This window comes from Acinonyx jubatus, chromosome A2 (genome assembly GCF_027475565.1).
Source record: "Acinonyx jubatus isolate Ajub_Pintada_27869175 chromosome A2, VMU_Ajub_asm_v1.0, whole genome shotgun sequence".
Taxonomy (NCBI): Eukaryota; Metazoa; Chordata; class Mammalia; order Carnivora; family Felidae; genus Acinonyx; species Acinonyx jubatus.
The window spans coordinates 14913507-14932094 of record NC_069383.1 but is presented as its reverse complement, the minus strand read 5'-3'; the positions used below and the strand labels follow the sequence as shown (position 1 = coordinate 14932094).

Here is an 18588-nt window from a genome sequence, read left to right as displayed (position 1 = left end):
TCACAAGATCCTAGTTGATGCTCATCTCATGGTTATTTTCCAGTTATTATTGACCTTTGAGACTTACCTGCCGTTGTATCTAATTCTTAGGCATCTTCTCTCCATGTTACATTCTTAGATTCTGGAGAGGAGCAGTGTAACCAGACATGCACTGTGATTTTTTTTTTTTTTTCCTACATCTTTTAAAAATTAAGCTTATTCTAACGTTAAGTAGAATGCTCAAAGTTGACATTTTAATCTTTCAACCTTTTTTGGTTCAGTCCTACCTTTTTTTTTTTCCTGCATTAGAAGCTCAAAGTACTAGCTAACCCATGTTCACACTTAGAATCTGAAGCCTGGTTAAGAGAAATGATTATGTAAAAGTACCATGTCACCTGTAAAGAACCAAATATATGTAATATATATTATTAATTCATTCTAGAGATTGAAAGTATAGATTTCATATTCTGATCCCATCATATCCTTTGGTTTTCCTTCTGATTGAATCTCTGATAAGAGTTTGTTATCACTTACCTTTCTCATTGGGTATGGGAATGGAGAGATGGTGTAAAGAAGCCATTATGGTTAATCAAGATGTAGTGTGATCATCTTTCTGTCTTCCATTCTTATTTTTTTCTGTTGGTTGAATGAGCTCACTCAGGAGGAGTAAAGATTTTAAAAATAATAAATGGTTATCTGAAGCCATATCATTAATTGAGTACTTCCTTATCTAAGTTGAGTGTTGGCAAACTATTGCCTGCAGGCCAAATCTGGCCCCATAGCCGGTTTTTGAATAGCCAGTGAGCTATGGGTGGTTTTTAAATTGTTGAAGGGTTGATAAAAAGAAAAGGAAGAAGAATATCTACCTAAAATATTTACTCTCTGGCCCAACAGCAAAGAAAATAAGATTTGCTGACCTCAGTTGTAAGTTTTAAATTTCCATCCAGTTTGGAACCTGTATTCTGTTTATAGATTTTTTAAAAATCGGTTTAACACTTTGATTTTTAAAGATACTGTCTGTGTACTATTTTCATATTAAATACATTTGCCATGAATTAGAAACATTTTATGATTGCCTCTGAAATAATGAGAATATCCTAGAAGTCATTATTTTAGCTTACGGTTTTTGACCCTTACCTGCTTGTTTTCACCCATCTCCCTTGTCACCTTGGGTAGTGCTCTTTTCAGCCCGAAAACTGGCTCCTCTGTCTTTCTTGGATGTAGTCTGTATATCTTCAGCTATCAGTACCTTAATATTTATCCGATTCTTTGATTTGGATATTGGGTTTCCCAACACATTTTGCTCCTCAAATTAATATTTTTCAGATCCTCAAAAGAAAGATTCAGAGACCAAGACTTAGCATCACGTGACAGAGACAGGAATTCAAGAGACAGATCACCTCGTGACAGAGACCGAAAAGATAAGAAGCGGTCCTATGAGAGCGCTAATGGCAGATCAGAAGACAGGAGGAGCTCTGAAGAGCGCGAAGCAGGGGAGATATAATTAGCTGTGTACATATCCTCAATCCTTAAGCTTCCTATGGAGTTACATACTATTGTTTAGTTTACAGCTTTTGGGGGTTACAGTGAGCAGTTCCAGACTCCAATCCAAATAGGCTAGATGCACAGTATCTAACTCGATCTGAACTGAACTTGTTTTCCCTGATGAAGCCTAAAACTACATCCATAGTTTCTGGTGAACCTGTAATGCGATTCTGAAAGTACAGTTTTATATAATAAGATGCCGATATCTTTATTCTTTCTAGTAGGAGTGATAGTGAACGAATTGTGTTGCTTGCCTTGGGAATTTTTGAACATTTGTAAAATGCTGTCTTCCTTTCTAGTCCACAAACAACAGCTTTCAGAATTTTTCTTTTTAATTCTTCTTCCTCTGACTTTTGTATCCCCTAGTACCTCCACCCTCTAATTATAGGAGAAAGGGGGAGCAGGGAAGCAATATGACTTCTGTTCTAAGGTTCTGTTCCCATTATTATGAGCTGATTACAGAGCATTTATACTGGAAAGTGTGCTGGAGAAATTTCAATACCCGGAGTTTTTGTTTTGTTTTACAGTGCCTATTTAGAGTTGGAAGTTGAACAGCCTGTTGCATCACATACTTTGCTTTTTTATTGAAATTTTGAAATCCAACATGTCTTGATTTTTCTGTTCTATTGAATTGCTATGTTCAGGATGTTTTGAAAAGGGGGGTGGGGCAGGGACTCTTTCATAAGCACTTGTTTTATTTTGTGTGTGTGTGTGTGTGTGGAGTATAAAGGCTACAACCTTATTGTAAAAAATAATAAAATGAAACAATCACCACCACCATCATTAAACTGTAACTTGTCTAGTAAATTGTCACTAGAACTATTTGATGTGGGCATTTCTTCTGTTCTATCATCATTAGTGCCTTACTGTGCAAGGCACCAAAGGAAATAAACACATACTTGCCAAGATGAACTGTTGCTCCGCCTGGTCCAGCCCGGGCCCCTGCTGACTGTATTCCAGCTGTTTTAGGGCTGTCTGCAACAAATGCTATAGAGAGGGACTAGACCTGCAAAAGAAATTGGGTTTTTCTGGTTTTGTTTTTTTTCATTCAGCCAACCAAAATAAAAACATGGTGTAATCAATGTAATGAGCATAACAATTTCTGCACTGAAGAGCTAGGTACCTACCAGTGATTTTAAACAGTAGTGGGCAGGTATCACTTGTGATTCTAGAAAATCAAGGAACAAAAATACTTCAGTGAAGTTAGTGTCTGTGTTACAGTTAACAAACATCACCTTCCAATAACTGTCTTCGGTCCCCTAAATGTGTGGGCCATAGAGGGGAAGGGAACCTAATTTTAAGTGGCAAATTTGCATCTAAAAGGGACACTCACCAGGTTTACCAAGCTGTGCATCTTTACCTGAAAGTTTTCTACCATATTTGGTTCCATGTATTCCAGTTTATTCAGAGTTTAACTATCTGAGACCCATCTTCCATCAGTGGCCCATTCTCTTTTATTCTTGATTTCTGAGAAACTGTTTTGTATCTACTTTGTTCCTAGTGGTCTGCTCTATTCTCAATCCTTACAAGTACTGTGGATTTAATACCTTCGGATCTGTAATAAGATAAACAGGTTAAACTGGTAGGTGCAAGAAGATTGTGACCAAACTCCCAACAAAACATTGGAAAATAGGTTTTACTTACCATTGTTTGTGTAGCTAGAATTTACTACCTGCTAATTGTATACCTGCTGTATAATTATTAGTTGTTAATACAGTTGTCATTTATAGGCAATATAGGCTACACAACCATCAACAGGTCAGTGGTAGTCCATAAAGAATATCCTCATCCCAGGCTGGGCTGCCATGGTGGGTCACTTCAGTTGCAGGATTCTCTAAATGATCAATCCCATTTAAAAAATCCTTTTTAGAACAATTCTGTTGCTTAGGTACTTCTAGCATTTGGACTTTAAGAAATGTAGATTTTTTTTTTTTTAATCCCAATCATCACCCTTGAGCCAGGGTGGCCACTCTGAATTAGAATAACCATAAATCTCTGTATCTTTCAGAAAACGGTTTGCTCCATACTGAAAAGGACTTAAGACCGATAAAGCAAACCTGTCTTTACTATTTATACAGTTTTATTCAGGGCAGCTTACTGACAAGAGGCAATTGGGTGGGTGCATGGATGATCCAGGTTACTGTGCAGATGTCCTCCACCCCTATTTCTAAGCCATATGATTCACAGCTGCATAGACCTTAATCCCCACATTTTTTAAAGCAAGGAACATGATGGTAAGGTCACAGTGTTATCCTCAGTGGCACCACCTGGTGGTGGTAGATGGCAGAATACTAGGACCCTGGGCTTGCCTCATCCCACAATACAAGTAGGTAACTAGCAAATCATCTTAAATACCCCCAGAAATCGACTTTGAGACTGGCAAAAGAAACGCCACAGCTAAAGGTAAGGAAGATACCAAATCGAAGGTAGGAGGCACAGAGATCTAGTTTGGGGAGAAATGGATCCTGGCTGCTGTGGAGAGGAGCACTAGGGGAACACAGAAGGAGAACGTTTCCTCATAGCCATTGGTTTGGAAAGTGAGAAGGGATTAATTTCTTGAGTTGTTGCACTGCTTTGGGGTTTAAAGCCTGAAGTTTTTGAGTGTTAGCAGGTTGGGTTCCTGGAGAGACCAGTCCATAGGCATCAGGGCTGCCCTTGGAGAAGGTAGGCAAACAACCTGGGGACATAGAGCTTGGAAACAGCAGAGCGCCAGTGGAACCCAGTGGGGAGATTATTTGCTCTTCTCAGAGTGTGCCCAAAGGCAGTGTTCACGGAGACACCTCTCCAATAACGAAGGAACTGGCTGGTGCTGTTACCCTCCCATGCCCCTCAGCATACACACAAGAGCCACCTGCAGGAACCAGTGAAGTACAGTCGCTGGCTGCCTAACTTGCTCACAGCCCTACCCCCTTACGCTCCAATAGAACTGCTCCTCCCAGGCTTGCTTCAGTCCTAGGCTGGTGGGCCCCCTTATCCAGAAGACCAGCACAAAGCCCTGCCCCTGCAGGTCTCCCAACTGCAGTTTTGCAGGGCCTCAGTTTCACTGGAGGTGGTAACCGGTTTCATCTCACAAGCAGACCAAAATACACAACTGCAACTGGCCAGCTAGAACATTCAGGCCAGGGACCACACACTCACAGGGGGCAAGGAGAGCTGCTGCAGATGACAGGCCTGAAGGACAGAACAGCAGCAGAACACTTAAAGCACCTATGGGAGACACACCCTGAAACACCAGTCCCTGGACACCACATGACCGCTTCGTAACGCCAGTACTTTCAGCAGCCAGAGACCTAACTGGCTAACCCACAGAAGCAGGCAGTGACTTACACAAAATGAGCAAATTTATCCCAAATGAACAAGTTAAGGCTATGGCCAGAGATTTAAGCCACATAGATAAAAGTAATATACGTGTTCAAGAATTGAAAGCAATGATCATTAGGATACTGGGCTTGAGAAAAGCATGAAAGATCAGTGAGACCCTTATGACAGAGATAAAAATTTAAAAAGAACATGAGTGTAATAAAGGAGATTACAAACATGCTTGATGCAGTCAACAGCAGGCTGAAACAATCAGCAACAAGGTAATGACTTAGACTAATGGAAAGTAATCAAGCTGAACAAAAGAGAAAAAATTCTGCCAAAACAAGAATAGACTTAAGGAATTAAGTGACTCCAAACAAAATAGCATTTGTATTATAGGAGTCCCAGAAGGGGCAGAGAGAGAGCGAGAAAAGGGGGCAAAAAATTTCTCTCAAGTTGTAGCTGAAAACTTCCCTAATCTGAGGAAGTAAACAGCCATCTAGATCCAGGAGGCATAGAGAACTCCCATTTAAAAAAAAAAAAAAAATCAAAAGCAAGCCAACACAAAGACATACTGTAATTAAATTTTCAACATATAGTGATAAAATATCTTAAAAGCAGGAAGACAAAAGACTCTTACTTATATGGGAAAACCCTGAGGGCTGTCAGATTTTTTCATCAGAAACTGCAAGCCAGAAGGGACTGGCATGGTATATTCCAAATACTGAGTGGTAAAAATCTGCAGCCAACAATGCTCTATCCAGCAAGGCTAACATTGAAAGTAAGAGAAAGAATTTCACAGACAAAAACTAACATTCATGACCACTAAACCACCCTTGCAAGAAATACTAAAGGGGACTCTGCATAGAAAAGACACAAAGTGACAGTATGAAGGTAGGAAATATAAATTCAGTAAAGATGATTTTCAGTTAAAAAAAAAAAAAAAAAAGGACCCTGAGTGGCTCAATTGGTTGAACATCTGACTTGATTTCAGCTCAGGTCATGATTTCAGTTTGTGGGATCAAGCCCCATGTCAGGCTCCACACTGACAGCACAGAGCCTGCTTGGGATTCTGTCTGCCCTTCCCTCCACTTGTGCTTTTGCTCTCAAAATAAATAAAAATAGGGGTGCCTGTGTGGCTCAGTCAGTTGAGCATCCAGTTCTTGATTTTGTCTCAAGTCATGAGCCCACTGCACCAATGGTGTGGAGTCTGCTAGGCTCTCTCTTTCTGACCCTCCCACACTTGTTCTCTCTCAAAATAAATAAACTTTAATAATTAGAAATTTAAAAAAACTTTTGAGAAAAATCAGTCGAGGAATTCACAAAACAACAGGATAAAAGGATGCAAAATATGACAGCATATACCTGAACTGTGTGAGGACAGGAGTCAAGAATGGGTCAAACTTAAGCAGCTATTAAGTTAATATAGACTACAATATGCAGAAGGTGTTACATGCAAACCTAATGGTAACCACAAAAACTAATAAAGATGGGAAGAATAAAGAGATAGAAATCACAGTCACTGAAGAAAACCAGAGACCATGAAATGAAGACAAAGGATCAGAAAAATTCTCTACAACCTGAGAACAAGTTATGAAATGGCAATAAATTTTTACCAATAATTACTTTCAGTGTAAATGGAGTAAATGCTCTATAATCAAAAAAGACATAGGGTGACAGAGTAGATTAAAAAAAAACCAAGACCCATCTATATGAGCCTACAAGAGACTCAATTTAAAAAAAAATTTTTAAATGTTCCCCAAAAACAAATAATCCAGTGAAGAAAGGGGCAGAAGACATGAATAGACACTTTTCCAAAGAAGACATCCAGATGGCCAACCGACATGAAAAAATGCTCAACATCACTCATCATCAGGGAAATACAAATCAAAACCACAATGAGATACCACCTCACACCTGTCGGAATGGCTAACATTAATAACTCGTGGCAGCAACAGATGTTGGTAAGGAGGCAGAGAAAGAGGATCTCTTTTGCACTGCTGGTGGGAATGCAAACTGGTACAGCCACACTGGAAAACAGTATGGAGGTTCCTCAAAAAATTAAAAGTAGAACTACCCTATGACCTAACAATTGCACTGTTAGGTATATATCCAGGGGATACAGGTATGCTGTTTCCAAGGGGCACATGCACCCCATTGTTTATACCAGCAGTATCAACAATAGCCAAAGTATGGAAAGAGCCCAAATGTCCGTCAATGAATGAATGGATAAAGATGTGATACACACACACACACACACAAAATGGAGTATTACTCAGCAATCAAAAAGAATGAAATCTTGCCATTTGCAACTACGTGGATGGAACTAGAGAGTATTATGCTAAGTAAAATTAGAGAATGACAAGTATCATAGGACTTCACTCATGTGACTTTAACACACAGATAGATGAACACAAGGGAAGGTAAGCAAAAATAATATAAAAACAGGGAGGACAAAACATAAACTCTTAAATATGGAGAACAAACAGGGTTACTGAAGGGTTGTGGGAGGGGGGATGAGCTAAATGGGTAAGGGGCATTAAGGAATCTACTCCTGAAATCATTGTTGCACTATATGCTAACTAACTTGGATGTATATTAAAAAAATAAATTTTTAAATGTTCATCTTTTGAGAGAGAGCACAAGCGGGGGAGGGGCAGAGAGAGAGGGAGACAGAATCTGAAGCAGGCTCCAGGCTCCAAGCATCAGCACAGAGACTGACGTGGGGCTCAAACTCACGAACTGACTGAGCCACCCAGGCACCCAACACTTTTGTTATTTTTTAATTAAAAAAAATTTTTTTTAAAGTAATCATTACCCAGCATTTGCTTCAAACAACCCAAGCAAGATCGAGTTTCATGCTTCACTGACTGAGCCAGCCAGGTGCCCCAAGAGACTCTAGAGTTAAAGACACTTGCACATTTCAAAGTGAGGGTGTGGAGAAACATTAATAATTCAAGTGAATACCAAAGGAAAGCTGGAGTAGCAGTACTTACATCAGACAAACTAGACTTTACAAGAAAGACAGTAGAGGCACCTAACTCAGATGGTTGCGTGTCCAACTCTTGATTTCAGCTCAGGCCATGATCTCACAATTCATAAGATTGAGCCTTATGTCAGGCTCCACATTGTCAGCACATGCCTGTTTGGGATTCATTCTCTCTGTCTCTCCCTCCCTCCCTCCCTCAATAAACTTAAAAAGAAAAAAAAATTGTAAATCTTTCTGCACCCAAATGGGAGCACCCAGAATCATAAAACAAGAATATAAAAGAACTACTTGATAACAATACCATGTTAGTAGTTAACACTGCACTTAAATCAATGGGCAGATCATCTAAGCAGAACATCAACAAGGAAACAATGGATTTGAATGACACAGTGGACCAGATGGACCTAACAGATATATTTAGAACATTCCATCCTAAAACAGAATACACATTCAAATGCACATGGAACATTCTCCAGAACAGATAACCTATTAGTCCACAAAACAAGCCTCAACAAATTTAAGATCAAAGTCCTACCATGTGCCTTTTTTGACCACCACACTATGAGACTACGAGTCAACCACAAGAAAAAATCTGGTAAGACCACAAACACATGAAGGTTAAATAAATAGCATGCTACTAAACAATGAAATGGGGGTGGCAAAAACAATGAATGGGTCAGCCAGGAAATGGAAGAAAAAAATCTATGGTAACATGAAAATGAAAACAATGGTCTAAAACCTTTGGGATGCAGCACAAGTGGTCCTGAGAGGGAAGCATGTAGAAATCCAGGTCTGCCTCAAGAAGCAAGAAAAATCTCACAATGTAACCTTACACTTAAAGGAGCTAAAAAAAGATCAAAGTTTAAAGCCTGTAGAAGGGAGGAAAGAAGATTAGAGCAGAAATAAATGATAAACTGGAAGGAAAAAAAACACCTTAATAAAACCAGGAGCTGGTTCTTTGAAAAAATTAATAAAATTGGCCAACCTCTAGCCAGACTTAAGAGAAAGGACCCCAAATAAATATCACAAATGAAAGAGAAGTAACAACCAACACCACAGAAATACAATTTACAAAGATTATGAAAAATTACATGCCAACAAATTGGACAAGCTGTAAGAAATGGATCAATTCCTATAAATTACCTATAGGTAACCTATAAATTACCAACACTCAAGAAGGAATAGAGAATTTAAACAGATTGATGACCAGTAAAGAAATTCAATCAATAATCAAAAATCTCCCAATAAACAAATCCAGGGCCAGATGGCTTTACAGGCAAATTCTACCGAATTAATTTAAAAGAATTAAAGGAATCATTAATTCTAAAAGAATAAAAGAATACCTATTTTCAAACTACTCCAGCAAAGCAAATAGACAAGGAAGGAAAACTTCCACATTCATTCTATGAGGCCAGCATTATCCTGATCCCAAAACCAGATAAAGACACGGCTAACAAAAAAACAAAACAACAAAAAAACGAACTACAGGCCGGTATCCCTGTTGAACAAGGATGCAAAAATCCTCAACAAAGTACTAGCAAACCGGAGCCAACAGTGTATTAAAAAAATCATTCACCACAATCAAGTGTGATTTATTCTTGGGTTGTAAGAGTGGTTCCGTATTCACAAATCCATCAACGTGATACACTCTATTAATAAAAGATTAAGGACCATACAGTCATTTTGATAGATGCAGAAGCAGCATTTGACAAAGTACAATACCCATTCAGGATAATGGGTACAAAGTAGGTTTAGAGGGGACATAACTCAATGTAATAAAGGCCATATATGGAAAACCCACAGCTAATATCATCCTAAACAGGGAAAAAGCAACAACTTTTTCTCTGCTGTCAGGAACAAGACAGGGATGTCAGCTCACCACTTTTATTCAGCATACTACTGGAAGTCCTAGCCACAGACAACAAAAAGAAAAACCTGAAAATCCATAAGGGAGAAATCAAACTCACTGTTTGCAGATAATATGATACTATAGGTAGAAAACCTGAAAGACTCCACCCCAAAACTGCTAGGATTTATAAATTCAGTGAAGTCGCAGGATACAAAAATCAGCATAGAGAAATCTGTTGCATTTCTGTATACCAATGACGAAGCAGCAGAAAGAGAAACTAAAGAATTAGTCCTGTTTACAGTTGCACCAAAAATAGTAAGATAGCTAGGAATAATTCTAACCAAGGAGGTGAAAGACCTGTACTCTGAAAACTAAAACACCGATGAAAGAAATTGACAATGACACAAGGGAAATGGAAAGACATTCCATGCTTGTGGGTTTCAAGAACAAATAGTATTAAAGTGTCTATACTACACAAAGCAATTTACAGATTTAATGCAATTCCTGTCAAGTCGTTTTCACAGAACTAGAACGAGCAATGCGTAAATGTGTATGGAACCATACAAGACCCTGAATAGCCAAAGCAATCTTGAAAACTAAAAGCAAAGCTGGAGGCATCACAATTCCAGACTTCAAGTTATATTACAAAGCTGTAGTAATCACAACAGTATGGTGTTGGCATAAAAATAGATACAGAGATCAATGGATCAGAACAGAAAGCCCAGAAATAAGCCCACCCTTATATGGTCAATTAATCTTCAATAAAGGAGGCAAGAATATGCAACAGGAAAAAGACCATCTCTTCAACAAATGTTGGAAAAACTGGACCTCTTTCTTACAGCACACACAAAAGTAAACTTGAAATGGATCAAACACCTAAATGTGAAATCCTTGAAGAAAACACAAGCAGTAATATCTCTGACATCAGTTGTACCAACTTCTTTCTAGATAGGTCTCCTGAGGCAAAGGCAACCAAAGCCAAAATAAACTATTGGGGCTATATCAAAATTAAAAGCTTTTGCACAGCAACGAAAACAATCAACCAAACTAAAAGGGAACATACTAAATGGGAAAAGGTATTACAAATGGTATATCCCATAAGGGGTTAGTGTCCAAAATCTATAAAGAACGTATTCAACTCAACACCCAAAATGTTAATAATCCAATTAAAACTGGGAAGAAAACATGAATAGAGATTTCTCCAAAGAAGACATCCAGATGGACAGCAAACACATGAAAAGATGCTTAGCATCACTCATCATCAGGGAAATGCAAATCAAAACTACAACAAGCTATCACCTCACACCTGTCAGAATGAGTAAACTCAGAAATCCAAAAAACAAGTGTTGGCAAAAATGTGGACAAAAAGAAACCCTCTTGCATGGCTGGTGAGAATGCATACTGGTGCACTGTGGAAAACGGTACAGAGGTCCCTTACCCTACCATCCAGCAATCACACTACTGGGTATTTAACCAAAGAATACAAACACACTAATTCCAGTGCATGTGGAATGAATACATGCATCTGATGTTTATAAGAACATTATTTACAGTGGCCAAATTATGGACACAGCCCAACTGTCCATTGATTGATGGATGGATAAAGAATATGTGAGATAGATATAGATATAGATGTAAGACTTAGCCATAAGAATGAAATCTTGCCATTGCTAACAACATGGATGGAGCTAAAAATGATTATGCTAAGAGAAATGAGAGGAACACATACCATATTATTTCACCCATGTGGAATTTAAGAAACAAAACAAAGGGAAGAGAGAGAGGGGCAGACCAAGAAACAGACTTTTAAGGTATAGAGAACAAACTGATGGTTACCAGAGGAGAAGTGGGTGGGGGGATGGGTGACATAGGTGAGGGGGATTAAGGAGGACACCTGTGATGAGCACTGGGTGATATATGGAAGTGTTGAATCACTATATTGTACACCTGAAACCATTATACTGTATGTTAACTGGAATTTAAATAAAAACTTCAAGTGTCACCACCTGTGCACCAGAGGGTAGAACAAGATGGAAGGCCAAAGATGGAGTTGGTGTTGCCAACACTCCTACACTTTACTCCTGACATCTTTATGGCCCATATAACATTTGTGTGCCATTCTTCCTCTATGACCCTGGAGCTAGATATTGGGAAATCCATTGCAGCCCCAAGCTACAGCAACTATATAAACAGCCAACAGGAGATTCCTAGCCACCTGGTCAAGAGGTCCTTTCCTCACCCAACAGTTGGAGGGATTGTGAACTTTAGCTTACGTAATGGTCCAGGACAGGAAGACATTTCCTGATGCAAGAGGAAGGTACATTAGTGCAAGACCAGGGGCGATAAAACTCATGGTTTTACAGACCATAGACATGGCAAATTTTTCTTGAGCAGTAACGCAGTAGCTGTTTGGTGCTCATGAGCTAATAGCAGCTCTGGCTTTTCAACATTTTTCATTTTTGAGGAATAGGGGCTATGAACAGTCTAGCTACTTGCTGCTGAAAAGGGACGTAGATAGCTTTGACAAATGAAACTGCCTTGCATCTAACTGCAGACATTCCCTAGTACTAAGTTGAATCCCCATCCTTCATAGAGCCATTATTTTGGAACTCTGGTGTAATAGACCTAAGCTCTTATTCTGCATTTTGTAATGAGGTCAGTTAAGTTAGTTCATTGAAACAGTGGTGTCTTTTCAGGAGGCTGTCCTGACAGTGAGCTTTCAAAGTCAAGCCTAGCACATGCAGTCAAGTAGAAAATTAGCCAGATATGCATGGAAACCAGAAGAATTCAGGATCCAGCCTAGTTTTATAGGTAAACAATCATTCAAGGATAATCAGAACTAGAATGTAACTCCCATATGAAAACAATTTCCATTTTTCCTCTCTAAAAATCTGTCAAAGGTAGCCAAATTAAGAGTCAGTTGTTTGTAAAGCAAATCCAGTTTTAACAAACTTGGCCAAATTATTTACCCAATTGCAGCAAGAATAGTGATTGATTAGGTCCTTTTATATCTGCTTTGCTAGAGCTTCTCATAAGGAATTTCAGATTGAGCCTGCAACAGCTTTTCAAGGCTAAGAGCCAAACCAAATACTTGCCACCAGACTTGCCTACAATACCTGTAGGTTTGAGTTACTTCTTTCACGAGGTCCTCAAGATATCCTGAACTTCTTGAGCCTTCCAGGAAGTGACCCTCCTTACTCACCTGGTAGGGTTCCTGGGAACACTCACAAGCAAGGTACCAGGCCAGTTGTTTCCAAGGGGCTTCATAGGCTCCATAAAATCAACCTTAGTGCCTTAATGCTGTCTGGTCGTATCTGAGCCAATGCAGACCTCTCTCAAATAGGACATTGCAGTCAAAGCCTTGACAATATGACCAGTGTTTCCAGTGGGGTCCTGTTACAAGGAGAACAGATTCTTACTGGATTTACTCGGGTAACTTTAATTGATTTCCCATTTTGTCATTGCTGCAAGCCCCAGCCAAACCCTTCTGGATATGAAATTCCTTCAAATTCACAACACATCCAGCATTAAGACCCCTAGGTCCTGTACTTGTTTTACTATCATTTTTCCTTTAAGAAAGCTTCTTATTGGTTAGCAACTCAATCCAGTCCGCTTCCCTTCTTAGCCAAGGCATATAAAGGGTGTTCAAGATTTTTTATTTTTAAGATCTCAACACCCAACGTGAAGCTCAAAGCCACTACCCCAAGATCAAGAGTCACATGCTGTACTAAGCCAGCCAGGCATCCCTTAAAGGTCTTGATATCTGGATTAGATGGGAAATAAAAGGTCTCCAGTAACTCAGTAAAAAACCAACAAGCCTGTAATCCCTTTCCCGTTTTAGAGATTGGGAAGGTTTGTTTTTTTATCAGTAACCACCTTTTGTCTTACACAACCAGATGATGCCCAGGAACTTGACTAATTAACCTGGCCCTTGCATCTTGTAGCTATTTCCCTCCCATCTTCAGGACTAAGTACACAGCTGCTTGAGTCGGAGGATAAATCATCACAGGTTAACATCATCTCCATAATGAGAGAGCACCATAGCCTCAGGCAGGCGTCCTATTTATTGCTCTCCAGGGACCAGCAGCTGTATTGTATAGGTTCCCATTTTGCATGACCCATGAGGATAGGTTTCGCAACTCAGTTACACAACCTGAATTCACCTATTGTAGTTAGATCCAGATCCTGTAGATCCCCATACCCAAAATATACTCCAGAAAAGGAGGGGGGGGGGGGGACTATGCACTAGAAAACATCAGGGAGGAAGCCTACTGATCTGTAGATAGAGACTAGTTGGTCTAACCTTGATAATTTGTCTCTCATGGCCATCAGTAGCCTTTATTTCTCCCCCAAATTTTGAGGGGTTTCCATAGATCAGTGTACATTCAGCCCCATTGTCTGTTAGAGCTAGTACAGTCTGTTAGTGGGACACCAACAAATGGTGAATTCAACCTGGATCCTCTGGTCGCCACCTATTGCAGGAACTAGAGAGCAAAGCACTAGAGGACAACGTTGGCCTAACCCCCCAGTTCTCAGAGGGGCAGTCGGTGACAGTAGGGTAGTGACATCAAGGCAATAAGCTACTTTCCCTTAGGTGATGCCTTCAGTAGGTCCAGCAAGACTGAACTGGGCTGTGTGTATTTTCTCTTGGGGTCCCAGATAATATTAGATCTTGCCACAGTTGTTCATAAGCAACCTTGATGGGCCCCCCTCTCTGCCATTTTGTCGTGGTCAGGGTCCTTTGATTTTCAACCTACTTCCCTTCTGAGGGATCCTTTTAGTTTCGCTTATGTCAGTCAACATGAAGCTACTGGAGAAAGGGGCTGATTTACCACAGGGTCCAGGACAGATGCCGAAGTCCTATACCACGCCCTTGGGGCTGACTGTAGGCCACAGTTCTTCATACCAGAGCAAAAGAATTCTTCATCTGGGCCTCTCATTTACGCTGCATGTAAATGGCATGTTTCGTTCCCAGTTCACGTATAATTTCTTGTAGTCCTTCCATAGAGGCCAGGTTATCTTAATGCTCTAAGTTATCCAATCAACCGAGCTAAGTGCCTGCATTTCTCACCCATGCTTGAGGCACGTAACCTTTGTTGCAGTGACTGAGGCTATTTTTTATATCGCACTTAACCCATTTAACCCACCACCATCTCCCCCAGTATCCCACAGTTGTAACACCTAAGCTGCCACCCCTTCTCAGCCCTTTTGCTTCCCCGCCACGTCAGGCAGAATACCTAACAACTCTTGGGGCCGCTTTGAGGCGTCCCCATACCCACACACTGGTCTGAAATGCTCCAAAGAGCCAAGTCTCCCCCTGCAGCCAGGGCTGGTCAGCTTGGGCTTGAACCCCGGAGTCTGGCTCCTCCCCCCACCCCCCTGTGTTTCCCCCCCTCCTCCAGACAACCCATTCTCCCCGCTCCCGGCGTGGTCCCCTTATCCAAGCTCATTTTGTCTTGGGCATCCTGTTGACTACACCGACTGTTAAAAGGTAGAGGAGGGTCACTATCCTCCAGCCTTAGACGGCCTTTTTAGAGCGAAAACCGAAACAGGCCACTCCACTGTCTTCCTCACGGCCACTTACTGACACGGACGGTGGTCCAGGGCGCCGTGCAGGGATCCTCCACTGCTGCTCTTTGAGCCATATCCCCCGAAGCCACCCAGACCTTAATCCCTAGCTTTTACGGAACGAGAAGCGAGCTGGCGAGGACCCCGGGTAGTTACCTCGAGTGGTGTCACCTGTGCGCCAGAGGCTCTAACGTGGTCCCACCTGTGTGGCAGAGCGGAGAACAAGGTGGGAGGGCCCAAGGCGGAGTCAGGCTGTCGGCACTCCTACGCCACCTTTCTCCCGCACAGTTCTCAGCCCTGTTGTGTTATCTGGGGACCGTAGCAGAGAGAAGTTTAGTCACTGCTGCAAAAACATTTATTTGCTCCTCCGGGGACATCACGCTTCGCGTTTCCTTCGTGGGGGCCTGGGTTTTGCTGTAACCAGGCATTTCCCCCAAAGCTGAAACTCAAGGGAAAAAAAACCTCCATTTCTAAGTAGACTTGTTTTTATTTTCAAGAAAGACTTGCTCGCTCCTCCGATAACCCTAAAGCTAAGGTGGACTTTTCTTGATCATTTCCAACTTCCTGTTTTTTCCCCCGCCAAGTCTGATTTTAAGAGTCTGCTTTTATAGAAACTATTTAACAGTAGCTTTCTGCATGATCCCATTATCCCATCGAGTCACAGCCAAGCCTGCGACGCAGTGTGAATACTTCTGACAATTAGTGTGATAGTTTGTCATTCCGTGTGGTACCTAGTAAAATGATAGTTTTAGGCAATGGCCCATTTCATAAGCTACTTACTTTTCAAAAGTTACTTTTTCATAAGTTGTTATAAATGTTGGTGACAGTTTTAAAAATCAAAAACCTTTATAGGATTTTCCACATTAAAAATGCAAGTAAGGGGCGCCTGGGAGCCTCAGTCGGTTAAGTGTCCCACTTCGGCTCAGGTCATGATCTACCAGTTCGTGGGTTTGAGAGTCACATCGGGCTCTGTGCTGACCGCTCAGAGCCTGGAGCCTGCTTTGGATTCTGTGTCTCCCTCTCTCTCTGCCCTCCCCACTTCACGCTCTGCCTCTCTCTCAAAAATAAACATTAAAAAAAATCCAAGTAAATGTTATAGAGTTTGACAAATGTATACATATCCAAGATGGATACTCAGCTGGAATTTACTGGTAAGGACTGTTAAACCACTCAAACGTGCCCTTCCAACCGGTAATCAGCTGCTGCCCTGGCCTTGAACTCCTTCCTCCCCGATGCCTACCCCCACCCAAGTCCATGCCACATCTCTCAAGGGTGATGCCTGGCATACTGGTCCACTACAACATGCTATATCCTGACTCAAGTATTTTGAAAAACATTCTTGTCTGTTCTTCCCATCTGGAAAAAAAACAAAAACAAAAAAACCATAAAGCTGCTTACATCATGATTTTATTACACCTTGACTGTGGAGATTTAAATTTTCCCAGAGTATAAGTAAGGCCTGTTTTCTTCTCCATTGCTTTTTCTAATTTGGAAAAAAAAATTTTTTTCAATAAAAAAATCCCAGCTTCAGGGGAGTTAGGAAAGGCAGGAGAGAGCCAAGGGAACAGGGTTTTCACAGTAGAGGCCCCCCTGGGGGAAACAACCAGACGGGGCCTACCAGTAGGGTGGTGCAGCAGGGCTTGGGGGCAGGGGGTACTGGCACCCACAAAACCCAGGAAGTCAGATGTTCTTGGTGTGCAAGTACTTATGGAGACCAGACCAAACTCATGACCAGTTTCAGCTTAGGCTGAAAGCAAGGCCCTCAGCCTCACAGAACTGGGCTCGCAGTCAAGGACCCAGCAAGACAAGGCCACATAGGAGGAGACAAAAGCTGGCACCAGCACCAGAATCTGCTCGAATGCGGCTTTGGAAGAGTGGCCCCCAGGTGCCAAATGTGTGTACCCCCAAATCTGGACGCTATTGACTGCCTGTAACAGAAGATTAAACTCAAATGGGCTTAAACAGGGGTCTTATTGGCTCACGTGATTGAGTTCCACGTTAACAGCTCCGTCTGTAGGTTTAACACTTGAGCCTTCTATCCACCTGACAAGAAAACATTCCAGTTTTGTGTCCCAAAGACCAAGGCATCTTTTCCCAGAAGCCTTTGGAAAACTTCCTCCTATCTCTGGGGCCCAGAATGGGTTGTGTTCCCCTCTGGGAACTAACCAAAGTGAGCAAGCAGAGCAATGACATCTCCGGCCGGCTTAGGCCTGGGCTCTTGAGCCAAACGTTAGCCGGGGGGCTGGGATTGCGAGGTTGGCAGGATTGACTCAGGTGTGTCAAGTGCCTCCCAAACTATCCCCACCCCTCCCCACTCCCAAACTGGGGTCACTGCCAGATGACACGGGCGCTCCACAGTGGAGGGGGTGGAAGGGTGGAGCCGAAGAGGCAGAGAAAACCCCAACGTTCCCGGTGATTCCTTCGCTTGAACACACGGCGTGGTGTTGGCAGTCAGACCAAGTGCTGGGGCACAGAATGGACCTTGTTTTCTGCATCCTCTCGTGAGCCTGGTACAGAGCCCCAGCCAGTGTTCAAATAAATGTGGAATGAATGGAATGTCTCATTACCAACATGATCTCAATGGATCCATAGGTCACTGTATCATATCACCACACTCACTTTACAGGGTAGGAAACTCAGCCATGCCAAGTGACCAAAGTCACAACAAAGTGGACACCTTTTTGTCGGTGACCCCAAGGCACTTCCCATCCTAACATTAAGACAGGTATGTCCTGGGCTGGGAAAAGCAAGAAGGGACCAAGTAACATCCCAAGAGGGAACAAAAAAGGCCCAAACAAATGAAAGTAGAATAAAGCCTATGTATAGTACAGTATTATTTCTGAAACCTTTTAGTCTCATTTTACCTTGACACTGACCCTAAAACTGAGAATAACAGGCGAAAAGCCTGTATGTATCCAAACTGGGATATATGAATTGTTTTAGTCCCCTGAATTTTTTGAGAAGATTTTGGTACAAATTACTTGAAATCAGTGTTAAAAATCTATCGAGTGATATATATATATATATATATATCCAGTGATAAATCATGAAGTACCCTGTGTCACAACGTATTCCTGTCAAAAATGTTTATAACCGAATCTCAGCCTAACTCCCACAGTCAACGGGAAACAAGTCAAACCCAGAATATTTGTCATTTTACGAGACAGCTGGCCTTGTCTATTCAAAGAGTCAGTGTTGGGGCATCTGGGTGGCTCAATCAGTTAGACATCTGACTTTTGATCTCAGCTCAGGTCTTGATCTCAGGGTTGTGAGTTCAAACTCCACACTGGCTGTGAAGCCTACAAGAAAGAAAGAAAGAAAGAAAGAGAGAGAGAGAGAGAGAGAGAGAGAGAGAAAC

General features: G+C 41.5%; 1 protein-coding gene and 1 long non-coding RNA gene across 7 annotated transcripts in view; one reads left to right on the top strand and one right to left on the bottom strand.

Annotated features, from left to right (window-relative positions):
* The window catches only part of LUC7L2 (LUC7 like 2, pre-mRNA splicing factor), a 57262-nt gene extending 54916 nt beyond the window's left edge, over positions 1-2346 (top strand). For all 6 annotated transcript variants that reach the window (XM_027075578.2, XM_027075579.2, XM_027075580.2 and 3 more), the window contains one exon: positions 1306-2346. In XM_027075578.2, coding sequence (XP_026931379.1) covers positions 1306-1483 — 178 coding nt within the window. In that variant the 3' untranslated portion in view covers positions 1484-2346. The remainder of the gene's footprint in view (positions 1-1305) is intronic.
* Positions 2233-18538, bottom strand: LOC128314704 (uncharacterized). Its single transcript, XR_008296593.1, has 4 exons — positions 15387-18538; positions 12865-13055; positions 2652-2692; positions 2233-2530 (listed from the first exon to the last, which is right to left on the bottom strand). It is a non-coding gene; the product is annotated as an uncharacterized LOC128314704 (long non-coding RNA).
* Between the last annotated feature and the right edge of the window lie 50 nt (positions 18539-18588).